This window comes from Coenobita brevimanus, chromosome 87 (assembly GCF_032717465.1).
Source record: "Coenobita brevimanus isolate Jiangsu-jjx chromosome 87, ASM3271746v2, whole genome shotgun sequence".
NCBI lineage: Eukaryota > Metazoa > Arthropoda > Malacostraca > Decapoda > Coenobitidae > Coenobita > Coenobita brevimanus.
In genome coordinates this window covers 10,675,577-10,697,886 of record NC_137040.1, presented here as the reverse complement: position 1 = coordinate 10,697,886, position 22,310 = coordinate 10,675,577, and the positions used below count along the sequence as shown (strand labels likewise).

Sequence of the window (22,310 nt, the reverse complement as noted above, 5' to 3'; positions counted from 1 at the left end):
CAAAAGTAAAGTTATGGTGTTTGAGAGGAATGAAGTCACAGAGTGTGCAGTGAGGTTGGATGTTGAGGATATGGAGAATGTGAGTGCATTCAAGTACTTGGGTAGTGTTATGAGTAGGGATGGAACTTTGGGGGATGAAGTGCGTGAAAGGGTACAGCAGGGAAGGAAGGCTGTTGGTACACTGAAAGCAGTGATGAGATAGGGAGGTGAGTATGGAAGTTAAGAAGTCATTGCATGGTAGTATTGTGATCTCTACCCTGACGTATGGAAGCGAGGCATGGACCTTGCAAGAGGGGAACAAGTCAAGAGTGAGAGCAGTGGAAATGAGTTACTTGAGAGGAGCATGTGGAGTGACGTGGAGGGACAGGTTGACGAATGAAGAAGTGAAGGAACGCTGTGGGGTGGATGTGGATATGGTTGAGAAGATTAGGAGAAATACACTGAGGTGGTTTGGACATGTGAAGAGAATGGAGAATGAAAGACTGACTAAGAGGGTGTATGTAGGTGAGGTGGAGGGAGGGAGAGGGAGAGGTAGACCGAGGATGAGGTGGAGGGAGGGAGAGGGAGAGGTAGACCGTGGATGAGGTGGAGGGAGGGAGAGGGAGAGGTAGACCGAGGATGAGGTGGAGGGAGGGAGAGGGAAAGGTAGACTGAGGATGAGGTGGAGGGAGGGAGAGGGAGAGGTAGACTGAGGATGAGGTGGAGGGATGGAGTTGAGAGGTATATGAGGGAGGGGGGGGGGTGAGTGGGGGGGAGGGTAATCAAATGGTGGGTGACAGAGCGACTTGGAGGCGTTTTATCTGCGGCCACCCTTTGCGGGATTAGGGCGTCGGGCTATAGATAGATAGATAGATAGATAGATAGATTATAGTCTAATAGTGTTGTTATGTTCCAAGGTATACTCCCTAGGTTTGTGCTGTATAAAAAAATACATGATCATACAAATTCATTCATTTTTCAATGTTTTGTAGAGGGAGGACAGGGCTTTGTTTCTGTTAACCCTTACACCGCGGGCATGTTTCCCAATGTTTTGCGTGTCCCGCGGGGTTATTCGGGCTCTGACAGACTCTCAAAAAATATTTGCCAAAAATCAGTTATTAGTCCTAGAATATTAAAATTACATATGCATATGGCACATACCTTCAGCTTTCTCCTGGGATGTTTGTTGAGCCTTCGTCGATTACCGTAGGACTTGTGGAGACCTCTGAAGTTGGGTAACGAAGTCTCCACTTTACACTTCCCGACAACCCATAATATGATTACCACAGCCAGATATTAACACTATAAACACTACTCTATGATTATCAAGTAGTTTGGGATCCATACTCCAAAAAAAAACCCACTATGAAAGCAATGAAAATTACGAGCGCGTATGACCTTCCCACTTGCGCTAGTTCGCTGTTGGTATTCTGTCATTTATTATTCATAAAACCCCTCACACTTTATATTTCTATTGCTATATAACACTTATATATATCTACAGTCTTTATCCATAAGTTTCCTTCAGTAGTATTAGTCTATTGTCGCTGTAGGGATTCAATTTCTTTCAGTAAAATACGTAGCATTCACTTTCTCGTCCTGTATACTAGCATTGAGAGTGAATGTCACTTTCACCTTCACTCTCATAACTCATAGTATTCATACATGCTAGAGTGAAACTTTCACCTTCACTACTCCTAGGGTATATACTCGTATTTATATAATACTACTCATTTACATTTCTATTTACGTTCTCTATTTTATTTACGTTATTTACATTTCTATTTTATTTACACTGTGTTAGGCACCGTTGCTTGAAGTAACTTATAAAGCTATTTTCCACTGTTCACGTATATTTACATTCATTACTTTCATTTGCTGTTTACACATTATTTACACATTATTTACAATTCCACTTGCACTGTTTTACTCAACAGAAAGATCGTAGTCACTCTTTTATCAATTGTCAGCCCTTTACCTCTTTCCACACGAGGTTTAGTAGGGGATAAAGGTCACAGGGCCCTTTGCATGGCGGTGAAAAGTGGCTGAAGTTAGCAGGAGCAGACAGACGTACCTTCACATTGGAAGATGACAGTGAACTGATAAGGGTGGGCCGGGGTGGTGGCCTACCTAGGGAAATGCATTACTGCCAATGTCAGTCTCTTGACAGCAGCTAATATATAGCAGTGAAATGATTGCCAGGAAATCTAGACAATACATTATAAATTAGGTAGTTCCAGGTGAATGTAAATATCACTTAGGCTTCTCCCTTCCCTCCTTATATGTATATTTATTACGAAAATAGATTATACGGCATATTTCAAGGGGAAATAAACAGCAAAAATTAGCGAACGAGTGCACGTGAGGTGTTGTCAGGTGATAATTAGCCAATTCCAGGTGTATGGCACTATCACTTACCTTATTTCTTTTTTGTATATATTATTTGGTATAAGAATTGGGCATAGGGCTTTTTTCAATGGATGAAATCAGTGGAAAATTCCAGAGAAGATTTATTTAGCTTAGAATACAGTGTGGTGGTCTTCATTAATTAGGTAGTTCCAGGTGAATGTAAATATCACTTAGGCTTCTCCCTTCCTTTCTTATATATATTTTTATTACGAAAATAGAGGATACAGCATATTTCAAGGGGAAATAAACAGCGAAAATTAGCGAATGAGTGCACGTGAGGTGTTGTCAGGTGATAATTAGCCAATTCTAGGTGTATGGCACTCTCACACGTTATTTCTTTCTTGTATATATTATTTGGTATAAGAATAGGGCATAGGGCTTATTTCAATGGATGAAATCAGTGAAAAATTCCAGGGAAGATTTACTTAGCGTAGCACGGCCGGGCAGGCAAAAGGATAGGGTAATGGAGGGGGGGTAGGGAGGGGAGTCAAGAACAGGGAGAAATGGCTAAATTGTCAACATTGGATGGGAGTACAGATGAGATTAGGAGTGCTGACTAGTGTTGGACATTGGCAGTCCTGATAGATGATACAAGCCACCACTTGAAACCCTGGTGAATTCAAAATAACACAGAATCACAAAAGTGACGCCCCGCGGTATGATCCCTTGCTCCCAAGCGTCACGAAAGTGACGCCCCGCAGTTAAGGGGTTAAAATACATGTTGATCGGACATGTTCTTGAGTTGCTGAAGAGTGTAGTATGGAAAACTTTATTTGCAATTTTCTCCATTTTAAAAAATTGGTGCTTATGTCGGTTCTTTAGGGAGGTCCTCATGTGGATTAGATGGGAAGTTTTTGAATCCTGTGAAGTGTATGTATGATGGTGCTAAGGCTGCAGTGCGTGTGGATGGTGAACTAAGTGAATTTTTCTCTTTGAAAGTTGGGTTGAAACAGGGATGTGTCATGCCTTCATGATTGTTCAACCTGTACATGGATATGGTAATAAAAGAGGTACAAGGTAGGGCAGTGGATGTTGGAGTGGCCCTGGTGAGAAAGGGTAGTGTTTTGAAAACTTCCTGCACTGTTGTTTGCAGATGATACTGTGTTGTTGAGTGAAGGCAAAGGGGAGCTGCAAGGCTTGGTGGATGAGTTTGGGAGAGTGTGTTAGAAACGGAATCTAAAGGTGAATGTAGGGAAGAGTAAAGTGATGGTCTTTGAGAGAGGTGAAGTCAGTGAATGTACAGTGAGGTTGGATGGTGAGGAAATGGTAAATGTGAGTACGTTTAAGTACTTGGGTAGTGTGATGAGTAAGGATGGAAGTTTGGAGGGTGAAGTGCTTGAAAGGGTACAACAATGAAGAAAGGTTGCTGGTTCCTTGAAAGCAGTGATAAGAAACAGAGAAGTGAGAATGGAAGTGAAAAAGTTACTACATGACAGTATTGTGATACCAACTCTAACATATGGAAGTGAAGCTTGGACGCTGTTGGAAGGACACAAGTCAATAGTGAAAGCAGTGGAAATGAGTTATTTAAGAGGAGCCTGTGGAGTCGCATGGAAAGACAGGCTGACAAATGAGGATATAAAGGAGCGTTGTTGTGTGGATGTGGATGTGATAGGAAACATTAGGAGGAACACACTGAGGTGGTTTGGCCATGTGGAGTGGATAGAGGGTGAGAGACTTATGAGAGAGTGTATGTGAGTGTGATGGAGGGGGGTAGAGGGAGGGGGAGGCTGAGGATGAGATGGGGGGATGGAATGGAGAGGTATATGAGAGAGGGAAGTGTGAGTTGGGAGCAGGACAGTGAAATGGCAGGGGACAGGGCGACATGGAGGTGATATGTTTGTGGCCACCCCTTACGGGATTGAGGGGTCTGGCAATAGATAGATAGATAGATTTATATGTATTTGTTAGTTTTGGAATGATTATGAGGCCTTTTAGGGCTACTCCCCACACCTGTTTTATCTTCCCCCACCTACTTACACACCTGTTTTTATGGCAGGTATGACAAATCCCATTCAAATGGAGGATTTCCACTAGAGAATTTGGTGTTGCTGAAATTTTTCTCCCTAGGTTCCACCAAGGCCTACTCCCCACGCTAGTTATTTTCCCACACCTACATACACACCTGTTCTGATGGTAGATGTCACAGAACACACTGAAGTGCTTTCTTTTAATGCGAAAAGATGGTTATTTCCAACCCTCGTACCTATAGGCCTACTTTCCACAGCCTACTCTATCTCCCCACAGCCTAGTAATCTCCCCACAACTACATACACCTGTTTTCATGGTTGGTGTGACAAAACAATTTGAAATAACCTGTTTCAATAACAAAAATATGTAATCAAAATTTTCATGTTTTCAAGGGGTAGCTATCATAAACTTTTTTTTAACTTTGACGCGCAATTGTATGGTAACCATTAGGCCTGTGGGGGTACGGATTGCTTTGTCAGGTATGTAAATTCTTCCTCTTTAGCCAGAACATGATCAATTTGCCCTTGGTGAAAGTCGCCAAAACACCCCCGAATTGCGGTTGTGGGAGGTACCCTGCCTGAAACAACTGCAGTCTTTAGGGGTTAATGAAATCAGTGTTGCACTCTGCACTTAAAGTCTTTGTACTCAGAAATTCATTTTCTTAACACTACACACTCCAGTCTAATTTGTGCTCCATTGTACATTAATAAAATCAGTGTTGCACTCTGCACTTAAGTCTTTGCACTCAGAATTCTAATTTCTTAACACTGCGCAATGAAAGACTGACTAAGAGGGTGTATGTAGGTGAGGTGGAGGGAGGGAGAGGGAGGGGTAGACCGAGGATGAGGTGGAGGGATGGAGTTGAGAGGTATATGAGGGAGGGGGGGTGAGTTGGGGGGAGGGGAGTCAAATGGTGGGTGACAGAGTGACTTGGAGGCGTTTTGTCTGCGGCCACCCTTTGTGGGATTAGGGCGTCGGGCTATAGATAGATAGATAGATAGATTAACACTGCGCACTGTTTTTTTCACTGCACAACACTGTAAATTCCTGTGTGGTCTACTGGCGTGTTCTTACTGTTTATTTACTGTCAGAGTCTGAGAGTAACTGATGCAGGTGGCCGAGGGGCGTGTCGCTAGGACGTGGTGATGGACTACTCACTGCAGATGACTCTGAAGAGAGGCACAAACTCACGTCCAGTGGCGACTCCACCTTGCCTGATGTGCTGGGCTGTGGCTCGTAGGATCAGAGCCTGTCTTGGGGAGGGAGACAATGGTGTGGAGCCAGGGCTGGGCACAGAGAGGGTCACAGGTCTGAGAAAGCTGTCAATGGTTGATTGATGCAAGGAACAACGATTTTGGCGATTAATGATGCTCTGCCTGAAAGCGCGCACTTCCTCCACAAGTCCCAAGGGCCCCATCTCCCTGTTGCAGTCCTGGTGTTCCAGGTAGTCGAGAACGAACTCTACGTGTTCCCGGAGTGCGCCCAGCATGGGGATGGCTTGAGTAGTGTCACGCTGAGAGGAGTCCGCATCGTCATCGCTGTCCTCGTTGGAATCTCCAAGCTGGGTACTGACACCTGCAACTGAGATGCAGTCTCGATATCAGACATGGTCTGATACCCAGGATTGCCCTTGTCATCGTCCAACCACTCATGCACTTCGTCCACATCAATATTGTCGCCGTGCGCACGTAAACGTGCATGTAAGTCATCCACGTTGAAACCTAGAATATTGTGCTCCACATCCATTCCGAGAAGCAGACGAGACCAACCATTTTCTAGAGCCTTGACGGGGACTTCCTTCCATGCACTGGCCCATTTGTAGATTACAGACTTGATGTAGTGGCGAAGATTTTCCTAAGTCCGCTGGCCTCGTATGTTCCATCCCTCCATGCGCTCGTCCTCATCCTCAAGAACAACCATCACCTCGTCCAGGAACTTCCTTCGGTACAGCCTCTTCGTTGCCACAATCACTCCTTGGTCCATTGGTTGGATGAGAGCAGTCGTATTAGGTGGCATAAACATGCGCCTAATGCGGCGATTCTCAGCCACCAACTCCTTGTCGCACAGGTGGGCAGGTGCATTATCCATGAGAAGGAGAGCCCTTACCTGGTCGTGTGGGATTCCCAGTTTCTCCTTCTGGTATCGGATGACCTCCTTGACGAAATGGCAGTGGAACCAGTCTTTGAAGATCATGGCTGTGAACCAAGCCTCCACAGAATGGTACCAAACGACAGGAAGGACATCCATCACGCCACGAAGACACCGAGGCTGCTTTGCATGACCAACAGTAACCGGCTTGAGCCGTTGCATGCCGTTAGCATTGGCACAACACAAAGCAGATATCCGTTGCTTGGAGAGCTTGCGGCCAGGTACACGCTTCTCCGTCTCCTTGGCTAGAGTGTTAGTTGGCAAAGAGCAATAGAATAAACCAGTTTCATCAGCATTGTAGACTTGACCGAGAGTGAGGCCCTCCCTGTCAATCAAGCGCTTCACCTTGTGCCGAAACTCCTCTACTCCATCCTTGTTGGTGTCCAAAGCTTCGCCATGGACCTTGTTGGTAAGGCCATGTTGTAACTTGAACGCGAAGAGCCAACCCTCGGATTCCGTGAAGTCTGGGGTGTTGTGAAGCCTTGCGAACTTCTCAGCAGCAGCCTTCAGCTCCGTGCCATGCACCAGTACACAGCAGCACGTTGTTGTCAATACCAAATCAACGTGGAGCGGTCGACTTCTGCATACCAGGGAGTAAACATCATCTTCCTCTCCACATTGCGTTTCCTCTTCGACGAGAAGTCAGCTGTGTACTGCATGAGTTTGTCACAGGATCTCTTGATATCAAACAAAGTAGATCGGTCCAGGTTGAATTCATCGAGGATGCGTGAGGTCGACCATCCTGTGTCCACCTTGTCCAATATCTCCCTCTTCTTCTCCAGAGTCAAAAGCACTCTTTTCCTCTTCTCAGGCGGTGGGGCCATCATCACACACATGAAGAAGAGGCAGGAGAGCCTGCACCAGGTAGGACACCACCACAAAAGCGAGCACGTGGGCGGCCATGGTGACGAGTGTGCACTCACAACAAGAGACGGGCGGTAGTGGGGAGGATGCAGTGGCGCTCTAGCGAACGGAGGCGGAACTACACACCAAAACACAGCTGGTCTGCGCTGTGCGCCGAGTTCAAATAACGGGAGGGGGGGGGGGGAGTTGGATTTTATTCTAATTCTTTGCGATTTTGGGGCAATTTTGGGATTATTAAGTCCTGGGACCAAAATGTGCAGTAAGTAGGTGTCCAGATAGTGGGCATCCAGATAGTACAGGGATTACTGTATATATGGATGGGGTGATGAGAGAACTAAAACCACAAGTAATGGAGAGGGGGATGGCGTTGGTAATGAATGGTGATGGATGGAATATCTCAAATTTGTTGTATACTGATGATGCAATACTGCTTGCAAATACCGGACAAGAGCTTGGTAGACTAGTACAGAGTTTTGCTGATGTCTGTGAGTGTCATGCCTTGAAAGTAAATGTAGAAAAGGGTAAAGTGATGTTTATTGAGAGAGAAGGTGACTTCCAGTGTGATGTTACAGTGAATGGAGAGAGACTGGAATTGATGAATGAGTTCAAATACCTGGGTACAGTGATAGAAGAGAGAGGAAAATGTGCAAAAGAAGTTGAAAGTAGATGACACAAGGGAGAAAAGTAGCTGGTGCAATGAAGGCCTTGATAAGAAACAAAGGCTTGAGTGTTGCAGCTGCATGAGGCTTACATTTAGGAGTGTTAGTGCCAATTTTTACATATGGATGTGAGACTGTGGTGTGGCATGAAAAAGAAAAGCCAAGAGTGAAAGCAGTGGAGATGGGACTGCTGAGGAATTTATGTGGAGTACAGAGGGTGGATAGGATACGAAATAATATGATTTGTGAAAGATGTGGAGTGAGGAAGTCGGTGGACACCAAAATCGAATAGAGTGTCCTGAGATGGTATAGTCATGTGGAGAGAATAGATAACAATAGAGTGGTGAAAAAGGTATATCTGAACAAATTTGAGAGAGGGAGGAGGTTAGATAGGCCAAGGAGAAGGTGGAGAGATATGGTGGATTAGTATGTGAGGAAGAGAGGTTTGGAAGTTGGTGAGGCTAAGGAAGTAACAAGAGGTCGAGCTGGCTGGATGAATGTTGTAAGGAAAAGTGCATGATCAGGGATTTGGCACCGGTTTTTGATGTGGCAGCGTCCAGATTGACTCAATTGGATATGTTTATGTGAAGCTACAAAACTTGGTGAATGTTTTTGCTGTATCTGATAGAGCCAGGATTCCGGGGGCTTGAATAATGAGTGAATGGAAGCGTGGCCTATTAGATTGGGGAAATTTAGACTGTCCAGACTTTGCTACTCCTCACCTTGCCCTAGGGTGGGAGAGGAGGTCTGTATGATGATATGACCTTTTTCAGAATTTTGAGGCCTTTGAATTTTTTTTTTTTTTTTTTTTTACTTGTAGAACCTCCAAACTGTAAAAGAAATGAGCACTTAACTACCTAAAGACTGATAAGAAACCACCAGACCCCAAAACATCCATCCCAAGACAGGTACAGTGAGTCCTCGAAATACGAAAGGGACAGGGACCAAAAAACCTTTCGTAATCCGAAATTTCGTATATCGAAACGATTTTCCCCATTGAAATATACACATGAAGGGGGGATGCGTTCCAGGACCCCATTGGACTCCCACTAAAACTTTACCCCTCCTATTTAGAGGTATGCAGTACACGTATACATTACTATACTATTGTACAGACATAAAAAATAAAACACAACTAATTACTGTAGTACTAGTACACTGTACAGTTAATTATAGACCTGTGCTGTAGCTGGAGATTCGTGTCATTGATATGGTGCTAAGTCACATGGTGGCACCCTATTGCTCCTCTGGTACTTCCTTGACTGGTGCAGAAGATGATGCAGGGCTCTTGGGAGGCATGGTGAAAATACGAAAAGGTGAAGAACAGCGAAAAACAGCGTAATGTACAGCGAAGCTGAGAGGAGAGGACGGCCGTGACTCGACTGGGAAGCATGCAAAAACGTGTTTACCAGAGAGGGGTTAGTTAGTTTTCTTGCCGCAAGCAAGTGCGGCGCGCCCATTTTGAATATTTTGTATTTCTCTTGTATCGTTTTTCGTACCATCGAGACAGATACTTTCGTATTGTGGAATTTGTCCTACATTTATGGCTTTCGTACCATTGGAAATTCGTACTTCGAGTTTTCATATTTCAAGGACTCACTGTATTGGTACATGTTTTTTTTTGGCTTCAAACACAGTTGTTGTTTTTGTTGTTTCTAAATGGTTTGAAGCAAGTTCATTTCAGATGGGCCCTTAGCCAGTTTTTCCTGTGATTTGGTCATTTCACATGAGTTGTAAAATCAATAGATTCATGTCTTTACGTATGAAAAGAAAACTTGAGGGAGTATCAAAGCATTTGCAGGGAAAATGTTGCCTCGCTAGTTGAAATTTAATTCTTTCATTATTGCAGGTCAAATAAATTTGTCTAAATTGCCAGTTCAGTTAATTTAGGATTTGTTGTGAAATACTGTACTGTATTTGCCTTGTATAAGAAGCATCTTATAAAATTGACATTATGCACATCAAATATTGTGTGCAGTACATTAGAGTTTCAGCAAAAAATTAGATGCCACCTGAGAAGAGAGAGAGAATTGTAAAGACACCATTTACACATAAATAAAGTGGTACAGTACATGTATCTCCTAATATTTTGTTCACACTTCTTGTCAGTGCCCAACCTTTACCTTTAATGACCATCTCCAGATATCATGATATTGATATGGCTTAGTCCATAAATACTGATGGCCCTTGTGAAGATACGAGATCAAGGTTGGGCACTGACAAGGTATTGCATGTATCCACTTTTCTTTTCATTGGGTTCCAACAGTTCTTAATTAGATTGAAATGTGGAGTTTTATATCTTTTCCTTATTTTTTTATTTATTTTTTAAAAATGACCATGTCATGTAGAAAAGTATTAGGTGCAAACAGCAAATGATCTGCGTCTTTTATGATATGTTGACTGTTCATTGTTTGGTTTGGGAGTAAGAAAATACAGTCCACCTTATTCAGAATGTTAGATAGTCTTCACAGTGAACCATTAATCAACCATATGGTCCCTACCTTTCTTTGATCTCACTGCATACTGGTACATTTAAAGGTATACTCACTAGAAAACATTACAATATGCCACAGGTCTTTTAGGAAATACGATATTTCTCAGCAAAATCAAGTCCCATTTGCTTCGTAGTCTTTGTGAGAAAAGGTTATGGTGCAGGATTGCTTGATTGATTGTGCAGTTCTTTCTGGAAGCATTTCTGATTTGTATGTTGTGACACATATCGTAGGGGTTAAGGATATGTTAATTATGCTTAGCATCTGGTGGAGTTGACCATTTCACACCTCATTCCATAAGCAGTTGTCTGTGACTCATGTGGTTTTTCTCAGCCTGCCAAGCCTCTGTTTGTTTGTTGGTAAGATTTCTGTGGAAAGCCCTGAGAGGCAGCAAAAACCACTTGATGGTGATCGTGAGCAACCCATGCAGTGAGCTGTCTCATTTATACCTACTCTTACATTTCATGAAGTCATACAAACTTTCCCTTCCCTTGATACTGTTTATCCTTTACCACTATCTTAATGTTACAGAATAAAACAGACAGACAGTAGGATACACATAATGAGAAGGCCAGGTCCAGAGGCATGAAAACTTTACACCCAGACTGACTGCCATTGTATTAGATGTGTACTGAGGCACTGAGGTGGTCTGGATTGGAAACTGTTTGGTATATACCATTCAGCTGCTGATTGTATGTTGGACCAACTGAACAAGCTCTATTTGCTTTATTCTTGAAGAAAAGATAATCCATATAAATAATTATTTGGAAGTACTGTATATAGGAGTGGCCTGTAATTTTTTGCAGATACAGTAAACCCTCAATTATTCAGTGTAATTCAGCCAAACCCTACACCAAATAACTTAAAATGCCAGATATTATATAGTACCTCCCATCGGCTCAATAATTGGCACTGAGCCAGATATTACATTACTGTCTGTCTTGACCCTCTATCCTAAAAAGTTTCCAGTAAGTAAAAGCTGAAAATTAAGCACAAAATACAATAAAGTTGATATCATACAGTAATGCAGCACCGGTTGGCTACCATTTACAAGCCGATTGATACACCATGCCAGATATTGCACAGAACTGCTGGTTGTCTCGTTTTGACACCGGATATTGCTTTAATAGGGCTAGGCCAGCAGTGCCAGATATTGCATTGGCCCAGTTATTGCGATGATGGATAACTGAGAATTTACAGCACAGTACATTATCCTTGAGTTACTACAGTATACTGTATATGGCATGCATTGGTGCATAGTATGTTTAGTTCATTTTATTGTATTATCCATTGTAACTTTTAAAGACTGACGAAGAGAGTGTATGTGAGTGAGGTGGAGGGGGAAAGAGGGAGGGGGAGGCTGAGGATGAGATGGAGGGATGGGGTGGAGAGGTATATGAGAGAGGGGGGTGTGAGTTGGGAGCAGGGCAGTGAAATGGCGGGGGACAGGGCGACTTGGAGGCGATTTGTTTGTTTTCGTTTTCGTTTTTAAAGGCTCCAACATGCTTGCATGTGTCGGCCTTGGTCACCTAATGGCGGCTCTCCACGCTGCACGATCCATTGCAGCCTCCCTCTTCAGTCCCTTAACCCTAAGGTCACACTTAATGACCTCGTCCCATGTCTTTCTCGGTCTACCCCTCATAACCCCACCCCCAGTATTAACACTTCTCACCTTCCTCACCCAATTATCATCCCCCATCCTCTCCACATGTCCAAACCACCTCAATCTACCTCTCCTCATCACAACACCAATACACTCCAGTCCCATCCTACCTCTCAACTCTTCCATTGTAAACCCAGCCCCTCCAGGCCTTGGACGCAGGGATGCACTGCACATCCACCTAATCATTGTCATTTCTGTACGTCTGAGCCGGCGAATATCTTCCTCCTTCACTGCCCAGGTCTCACTGCCATACAGCATTACACTCCTAACACACACACGAACAGTCGGAGAGAGAGGACGTCCCAGGCATCGCTCCTGACCTTGAGTAGTTTCAGGAATTTTGTCTGTCCTGTCTCCTAGGGTCTTTCTTTAAATTTAAAATAATGAAAGTTGGTAGACTACCAAAAATGTAAAGATTTGTTGGCAATAGTATACATGAATGTTTGTGGCTTATTGGTAACAGCTGTTTAGGTACTTGATCGGTACGTTAAAGATGGCCGAAAATGTAAACAATGAGGGAATGGAATTTCAAGGATTTGATGCTAATACTAATGTCATGGACCTAGTGAAAACATTAATTATGAGGATTAGTGAACTCGAAAAAAAGTAGAGAATCTAGTGATAAAGGATGTGTCAGGAAATACGGAAACCACCATACAGAGTCTAATCCAGTCCAACGAAACAGCCAGTGAAGAGATAAAGAATTTGAAGCGGGAAAATGTTGAACTGAGGAGGAAACTTGAAGAGAGTACCAATAAAACGGAGAAGGTGAGTAATGTACTAGAAGAACACAAGGCAAAGTGGGCACACGTAGAGGAAGAACAGAAAGAAGTGGTCAGCTTAAGAGAGATCATCCAGGAAGAAAGGGAAATGAACAAGAAAGAAATGGAAGAAAATGTAGTGAAAATACTGAAGAAAAAAGAGAAAATAGTGAGAGAAACTGTAGAAAGGAACAGATGTGTGATAGTATTTGGAAACAGGGAAGAGGAAGAAAAGGTTAGGTTCGCAAGACTCGAGAGAGACACGAACATGGTGAGAGGAATATTAGGCAAGATTGACCCCGAAGGAAACAAGTGGGTAAAAGAAATTGAGGAAGTAAGGAGGATAGGGCCTTATAAGAAAGGGGAAACAAGACCAATGAGAGTCAAGTTTACATCAGAAAGTGTAATAAATGAGATACTTAAAGTGACCTGGAAATTAAGCAAAGAGGCGGGGATGGAAAATATTATAATAAGAAAAGATCTGAATGAAGAAGAAAGAGAAGCTTTAAAATCATTAAAGGAAGAAGTAAAGGAAAAAATGATAAGAGGACAGAGGAAGAACGTAATACTTTTTTTTGGAGAGTATTGGATATGAAAGTAAGGAAATGGTATTTAAGGAAATAGAAGTGAAGGAAATTAGGGGGGATGGTTGTGAAAGATCAGAAGTTGAGGAAGTGGTACGGACAGAGAGTAGGAGAGAAGAGGGTATTAATAATGTCAAAATAATTTGAAGGTGATATATACTAATGTTGATGGTTTCATATCGACAAGGATCGAAATTAATGATTTCTTGAGAGAACATGAACCTGATGTCATGTGCTTTGTAGAGACCAAATTAAGAGAAGATATTGATGTTCATTTGGGAGATGGTAAATACAAACTGTGGAGAAAAGACAGAAAAGAAAAAAGGGAGGAGGAGTGATGATAGCAGTGAAGAACAACATAAATGTAGATACTGTGGAAATGGGAGAAGGCAGGGCTGAAGTGATATATATGAAATTAGAAACTGGAGAGAATGTTAAGAGAGATATGGCGGTAGTGTATGTTCCCCCAAAGACGAGCATGGAAGGATGACGAATACCATGAGATGTTGTCAGATATGGCTAGCTACTTGCAAAAAATAATTGAGAAAAGCAATAATATAATTTTGGTGGGTGACTTTAATTGTAAAGAGGTGAACTGGGAGGAATGTTACTCGGGAGGCGGTGAGGATTCGTGGGGTACTATGTTATTAAATATAATAATGAATAATGTGATGACGCAGTGGGTCAAAGAAGAGACACGGTTTCGAGGTGAGGACACACCAGCAAGGTTAGATTTACTGTTCACCAAAGAACCTGATGTAATAGAATCATTGGAATATCTCTGTCCTTTGGGAAAAGTGATCACGTGGTCATTGAGTTCCAGATGTTAATAGGAAACGTCGAGCCAAGAGATGAGCTTCATAGACAGGGAAGATACAACTTTGGCAAAGCAAATTTTACAGGATTGAGAAACTTTTTTGAAAATGCGGATTGGAGAAAATTCAGAGAAACAAGAGAGATACAGAGGAAGTGGGATATCTTTCTAGACCTCTATAATTTGGGAGTGGAAAAATTTGTACCAAGAGTAAGAGGGAAAGAAAACAGGAAAAAGGAGTGGTTTAATAGAAGGTGTATGATAGCACAAAAAGAGAGAGATAAGGCGTGGAACAATTGGAGAAAGAGAGGTAACGACAGAACAAAGGAAGAATATAAAAGAACAAGAAACGAATACACAAGAATACGTAGGGAAGAAGAAAGGAATTTTGAAAAAGGTATAATTGACAAATGCAAGGATGAACCCAAACTGTTTTATAGATTTGTTAATGGCAAACTGAAACAAAAGGAAGGAATCACCAAGCTGAAAGTAGATGGAGAGGTCTTTAATGATGCGGCAATGCAAGCAGAAATAATGAACAAACGTTTCCAGTCAGTTTTCACTAAAGAAAAGGAGCTTGTGGAAGGGGAGGGAGTGATTAGAAATGTTCCGGTGATGAAAGATATAAAAGTGGAGGTGCAGGAAGTGTATAAATTACTGGAAACTCAAGATGTAAGGAAAGCCCCAGGACCTGATGGAATTTCTAATTGGGTACTGAAGGAATGCAGAGAACAACTGGCGGATAAAATTCACAGTTTAATTGTATGCTCACTGGAAGAGGGGAAGGTGCCAAAAGAATGGAAGAGGGCAAATGTGGTACCAATTTACAAGGGAGGAAACAGGGAAGAACCCCTGAATTATAGACCAGTGTCTCTAACCAGCATGGTCGCAAAATTGTGTGAGAGAATCCTGAAAGACAGATGGATAAAATATCTGGAAGAGATGAATATTTTGGCTGAATGTCAGTTTGGATTCAGAAGTGGAAGGTCATGTGTTTCAAACTTGTTGAGCTTTTACTCAAGAGCGATTGATGTGGTACAGGAGAGAGATGGTTGGGTGGATTGTGTGTACTTAGACTTAGAGAAGGCCTTTGACAAGGTACCTCATAAAAGACTAATGTGGAAACTAGAATATATAGGAGGACTAAAGGGGAAACTTCTGGAATGGATGAGAGACTTTTTGAGAGACAGACAAATGAGGACAGTAATAAAGGAAAAGATGTCTGGATGGAGGGAAGTAACAAGTGGAGTCCCTCAAGGCTCAGTGTTGGCGCCAGTAATGTTCCTGATTTATGTAAATGATATGGTAGATGGAGTGAACAGTTATGCGAGTCTGTTTGCTGATGATGTAAAGATCTTGAGGAAGATAGAGGTTGAGGAGGATTGTAAAATACTGCAGGAGGATTTGGATAGGATACACAATTGGAGCCGGACGTGGGAAATGAAATTTAATGTAAAGAAATGTAAAATATTGGAAATGGGTAAAAGTACCAGGAGACCATCACTGAATTATTTTTTGGGTAATGAATTAATCACAAAAAGGAGAGAAGAGAAAGATTTGGGAGTGCTGGTCCAAGATAGTTTGTCACCAGAAAAGCACATTAACAAGATAGTTGGAGAGACTTATAAGCTCTTGACTAACATAAGAGTAGCATTTCATTATATGGATGAGGAAATGATGAAAAAATTGATAGTGGCCATGATCCGCCCCAGGTTAGAATATGCAGCGGTAGTGTGGTCCCCACACAAAAAGAAAGATATAAACAAGATTGAGAGAATACAAAGAACAGCAACCAAGATGGTCCCCAGTCTGACAGACCTGTCATACAGAGAGAGGCTGGAAAAACTGGATTTGCCTTCGTTAGAGGAAAGGAGAAAGAGGGGAGACATGATTGCGGTGTTCAGGACCATGGTGGGAGTAGATAAAATTGACAAAGAAGATCTGTTTGTATGGGATAAGAGAGCAACAAGAGGACATGGAATGAAATTGAAAAAGTCAAGCTGCTTGAAGGATATCAAGAAATATAGCTTTCCTTACAGAAGTATAGACTTATGGAATAGCCTGGACAAAGAGATCGTCCAGTCTAAAAACATAAACGAGTTTAAAGTTAAATTCGACTTATTGAGAAACAGCGACGGAAACCCACGAGCATAGTACATTCCGTGTATATCACAATTAGGTATATTCTTAAATATTTGGAACGACTTAGACAAAGAGGTGGTGCATGAGAAAAACATTCATGTGTGTAAAGGTAGACTTGATAAATGTGGATATGGAGACAGGACAACACGAGCATTGCTCAATTCCTGTATACTACAAATAGGTAAATACATGCTGCATACAAAGATCCCTTAGCACGTAGGGAGAGCCCTCTCAATGTCATGAGAGGCAAGAGCTCCCTGAACTTCTTCCAACCACTTCTCACCCTAGCCACAGAGCTAGCTCCAGCCCCACCTCCAGCACACAACATGTCTCCCAAATAACAAAACTCTTCCACACACTCAAGAGATTCACCAGCAAGTTCAATCCTTTCACGCCTGACAATCTCCACCTGCTCACCCCGGCATGCCGTACACATAAAATCAGCATTATCTGGCAGTCTACCTCTGATACCACTACATCTCTTATGCACCCATTTATGACACACACCGCACAATATGGAATTACTTCCCACGCCCTTGTGGCAAACTGCACATGGCCACTCTCCCTCGTCTTTGACAGTACCGCCACCAACCCTGGATATCATCACTTTTGTTTTATCTGCATTTACCCTTAAACCCTTTGCCCCATACCATCTCTCCACTTCCTAAACCTTTCCTCCGCCTCCCTTTCATTCTCTGCAATCAACACCAAATCATCAGCATACAACAACTCCCACGGGAGTCCGTTTCTAAAGTCATGTGAGAGGGCTTCAAGTACCATGATAAACAACATGGGACTCAAGACTGACCCCTGATGCACATCAACATTCACGGAAAACTCGTCACTCAAATCTCCATTCACTCTCACCTGGGTGTGAGCACCCACATATATGGCCATAACCACCCTAACCAGCCACTCCTCCAAGCCAAGCTTTCTCATTGCCCACTTCACCACCTCTCTAGGGACTCTGTCAAAGGCCTTTTCCAAATCAACAAAAACAAAATAAAGATCCCTTCTCCTACCAATATATTTTTCCTGAAGCTGTCTAACAATGAATATGGCATCAGTGGTCCCTCTACCTGGCATAAACCCAAACTGCATCTCATCAATACTCACTCTTTCTCTAATCATACCTTCTAAAACTCTCTCCATTACCTTCGTTATCTGATCTAAAAGCTTTATACCTCTATAATTTCCTCTTTCCAGGGCATCACCCTTCCCTTTATACACATTTACAATTACACTCTTCAGCCAATCATCTGGGACAACACACTCATAAATAATCCTATTTATCAGGTCAGTGACTAAACTCACCCCTATATCGCCTGAGGCCTTCAACATTTCGGCAGTCAACCCAGACACACCTGCTGTCTTTCCCACCCTCATCCAGCCTATTTCCTCACTCACAGTAGCAGTATCAATCAAAGGCCAAGGGCCAGACACTGGATCTGCTGGTTCCAAACTTTCCCTGTCCCAGTCAAACTCCTCATTCAACAACCGGTTATAATGCTCTCTCCGTGCATCTTTAATATCCTCACTGTTCACCACTACCCTTCCTTCATCATTCTTCACACACTGCTCACCTATGATATCCCGATTATCCCTCTTCACCTGATCTGCCACCCTAAATATATTTTTCCTTTCCCCATGATTTAGGTTATCAAGTAATTGTCTCTTTGACTCAGACTTTGCCCTGTATACCTCTTTTCTAGCCCTACACTTAGCAGCCAAATATGCCTCTTTGCTACCACCCTTCTTCCATTCCCGGAAAAGCCTTCTTTTCTCCTTAATTGCAGCTTCTACACCCTCATCCCACCACCAAGTTACTTTATGTCTTGGTGGTCCTCTTGTCCAGCCGCATGTTACATCAGTAACTCTCAAGAAATTGTTCTTGAGGGCTCTGTACTGTTCATTAACGCCTCTGTCTACAGCTCCCTGTTCAGCCACCACTCTCCTCAACTCGCTATAGAAGGCATCCCTTACTACTTGGTTTTTCAGCTTCCATAGTTTCCTCTTAGGTACATAAGTCCTCTTTTTCATTACTTGTTCTTTAAGCACCATATCACAAATCAATAGTTTGTGCTGCTGCACACACTCCTCACTTCCTATAACTTTAACATCCCTCACTAACCTCCTATCGGCCCTCCTAACCAGAAAATAATCTATCTGACTGCTATTTCCCCCAGACTCATACATAATTAACCTACTGTCTCTTTTCCTAAAATATTTGTTGCACACAATCATGTCCGTTGCCTCCCCAAACTCGAGTATCCTTTCCCCCTTCTGCATTGCTTAGACTATACGCACATCCCCCATGCACTCCTTCATAACCTTGTGCTGCTTCACCTACATGACCATTTAAGTCCCCTCCCAAAATCACTATCTCATCATCCCGCATACCACCCACAACATGTATTAAATCATCCCAAAATCTATCTTTCTCTTCTTCATCCAATCCTGCCTGTGGAGCATATGCCGATATAACCGCAGCTATCCTTCTGCCGAACAGAATTTTCACTACCAATATCCTATCACTTACTCTCAAAACATTCATAACATATTCCACCCATTTCTCCGCAACCATCACACCAACACCTCCATATCCGTCTGTCCCCCCCTGCCAAAACAACTTATAGCAACAGTCCTTCCCAACAATCTTTCTGGCAGATCCACCCCTGTACCGGACTTCCTGCAAACACGCCACATCCACCCACCTCCTACTGAATGCCTCAACGACTTCCCCTGCTCTTCCTCTCAAACTTCCCACATTCCACGAACCCACCCTCATCCCCATGGGTGATTTACTGTCCTCAGGCTTGCTTTGAAACTTATTTTGTTTTGTCATCTTCAGTATTAATAAAGGGGGACAGACACAGCACAGGTCCCACTCACTGCACAGTCCCAGGTCCAGGCAATGGATCTGGGACCCCTAGCCCACCAGCTTACCAGTGGCTGTGGTAGTGGCCTCGGGGCACCGTGCCAGGACAGCTGCAGGGACACCCTCCAAGCGGTATTAAGGCGTCTGGCAATAGATAGATAGGTAGACTTTTAAAAAGCATTTATTGACCATATATTGTATTTAAAATGGGTGGCAGAGTTTGCAAGATGAGAAAACTTACAACCGTCCGTAAATCTTAATACAGTAATCCCTCTAATATCCGAACGCCCAATATCCGAACATCCCCACTAACCGGACATAATCCTCCTGGGATCCAATATTCCCAAAATGGGCCAAAAACCGCAAAAAATTCGAAAAAAATCTGACTTTTTTCTCTCCCATAATTTGAAATTCCCGCCTGGAGCCGAACAGCTGTTACACCATGGTCTCTTCACCCCTTCCTTCCTCCCCCTCCCCCCTCCCCTGTCAGGCTGCCATTTGGTATTTTTCATTACCAAGTGTGGGCCAATTTGGTAATGAAAAGTTCGTTTGGTAATGAATTAGAATAATGCATTACCAAATGGATTTTTCACATGTATGAGGATACACAGGATGGAGATGGTGGATTGTTTGCTCTCTCTGATTAATCTGCTACCCTACATAGTGTGAAAATAATCAACATGGTGTTAGTTATAAGGAGAGTGATTACATGTATTTCCACTTGTATATATAATTAGTGAAGAATATATGCTAGCTTTACGAATTTGGTATTGAAAAGTTATATTTGACAATGAAAGTTGAGGAGATTGGTAATGTGGCTGTTGCGATCTGGCAACTCTGTTACCCCACCAACATCAACAGTCACAGCTTAACTCCGATGGAGAGCAGATACTCATAACAGTGCAAGCCACAGGTGCTTGTTTTTTGTGAATAAACAGTGAATAAACTGCAATACCTTGCCACTAGAACACACAGGAATTTACAGTGTTGTGCAGTGTTCAGAAATTAGAATTTAGAGTGCAGAGGATTAACTGTGGACTGCAAACTGGCGGTTCAAACCAGTCCAGGAGCAAGGGACTTGTAAGTACCCAGAATGTTTAATATTGTATAAACTCACCTCTAAAACCTCATTTTATGGTTCTTTTGCATTTATTTCAGTCTTTTATGTCCCTTATTGGTGTGATTTGGGTCTTAAATAGGTGCAATGCATGTCCAGAGGGAGTTGTATAGGTGTTTTTCAGAGTTAGGGTCCATAAGTACAAGTCCATAAGCTGGGGCCCAATATCCGGACAGGACCACTATCTGGACCTGCCTATGGCTCTATTACGTCGGATATTGGAGGGATTACTGTAGATCTAGTTGAAGGGCGCAAAACCATTTCTTAATGCTGGTCGGACTATAATGTTAGTGAAGCATTCCCTCCTTATCTGTGAAGGTATGAAGAGGTAATGAACTCTGTTGTCTCAGCATTGCCACAGTGTAACTGTCAGAACAACAGTTATAATAGTGTTTTCTTGCACTGTCATTCCTAATAAGCACTAATGGGTGTGAGGATGTAATTTTTCTCAGTGAACTAGAAAAATGAGAGTTTGGAAGCACTTAACACATGCTTACTGTTCTCAAATGCCGGATGCAGGTAAAAAGCAGTCTTATGCATTATCAAATTCTTCATATTAATACTGTATACGAAATGTAGCTTGATGGTAACTCAGCAGTATTGAAAATTCAGTAAGCTGTATTACATATTTAGTGCCAACCTCAAGTACTTGAACATCATCAGGAGCAGGGTTGCCAGGTCAGAAACTGCCAACCCGCCGAGTTCCTCTCCCAAAAATGCCCAATCCTGCCAAAATGTCAGCCTTCTTACCTGCCCAAAAACTGCCATGTCAGTAATTACAGACTAATAATATTAGGTTTACAGGTGAGCAACAAATGACGTGAAAAATAGTTATATCTTATACAAACTTCGTACATTAACCTCACATTAGTCATATATTGAATTTGCAAAATGCACTTTTCATCACCTGTGACAGACAATCCATTATCGTAATCCATTTTCTTTTTCACAACTTTGATCGTATTTTCTGTTATACTTTGCATATTTACCCATTGTCTTCCCAGTTCCACTATCCAGCAAACCTCCCTTCACTGCTCCCTGACTAATTTTGAAATGCTGCCTCTCTTATTTTACCACCTCGGCATACATGGCCGCCAGGCCCTGTGACCTGTGTTTGAGTGTGGATTAGGGGAGTCATATCCCGAGGGAGGGCTGGGTCGGGTGCTAATGGTTTCGTCAGTTCCACCCACCACCACCTGCCCTCGATCTTGATCTCTCCGGTCACCCTTGTTTTTGCTAAGAGACGAGAGTTACAGTAAAGTTAATTTGGCAAATACCCTCTCGAGCTGAAGCTGCCGAAAACCCGCCAGTTAAGATATTAACTTGCCCAAAAAACCGCCCAACCGCCAATGTTAAATTTTACCTGCCAGCCGCAATTTAATACCGCCCAATTTGGCGGAAAATTCGCCAACCTGGCAACTCTGATCAGGAGTGAAGATAGTATAATGGTGGAAATAAATTGTAATCCAGAAGATGTTAGGTGCATGCCTGGAGGATTATTTTTGTTAGGATTAGCTTTGTACTTTATTGCAGAGTATACATATTCATGATTGTTATTTTCAGCTGCTGCTAGATACTGTTGGAGGATGCAGTGATAATGTGCTGGCAGCATTCCACAAGCACTGTGTCACAGCCATGGTGCAGGAGCAGGTCAAGGGGTTAGGGGTAGCTGGCTACAAACTCTTCATCCAGGTAAGTTGTTGATGATGCAAAATTTAGGTAGCAGAATCTCTCTCTCTCTCTCTCTCTATCATCATCAGCAGCAGCTGCAGCAGCAGCAGCAGCAGCAGCGGCAGCAGCATTGTTGTCGTCATTATGGGTAGGATGCT

General features: G+C 42.8%; 1 protein-coding gene across 1 annotated transcript in view; it reads left to right on the top strand.

The window, feature by feature from the left end:
- Tmem214 (Transmembrane protein 214) overlaps positions 1-22,310 on the top strand; it is a 358,745-nt gene that overhangs the window by 69,421 nt on the left and 267,014 nt on the right. The window contains exon 4 of the mRNA XM_080281050.1: positions 22,045-22,173. Coding sequence (XP_080137176.1) covers positions 22,045-22,173 — 129 coding nt within the window. The remainder of the gene's footprint in view (positions 1-22,044; positions 22,174-22,310) is intronic.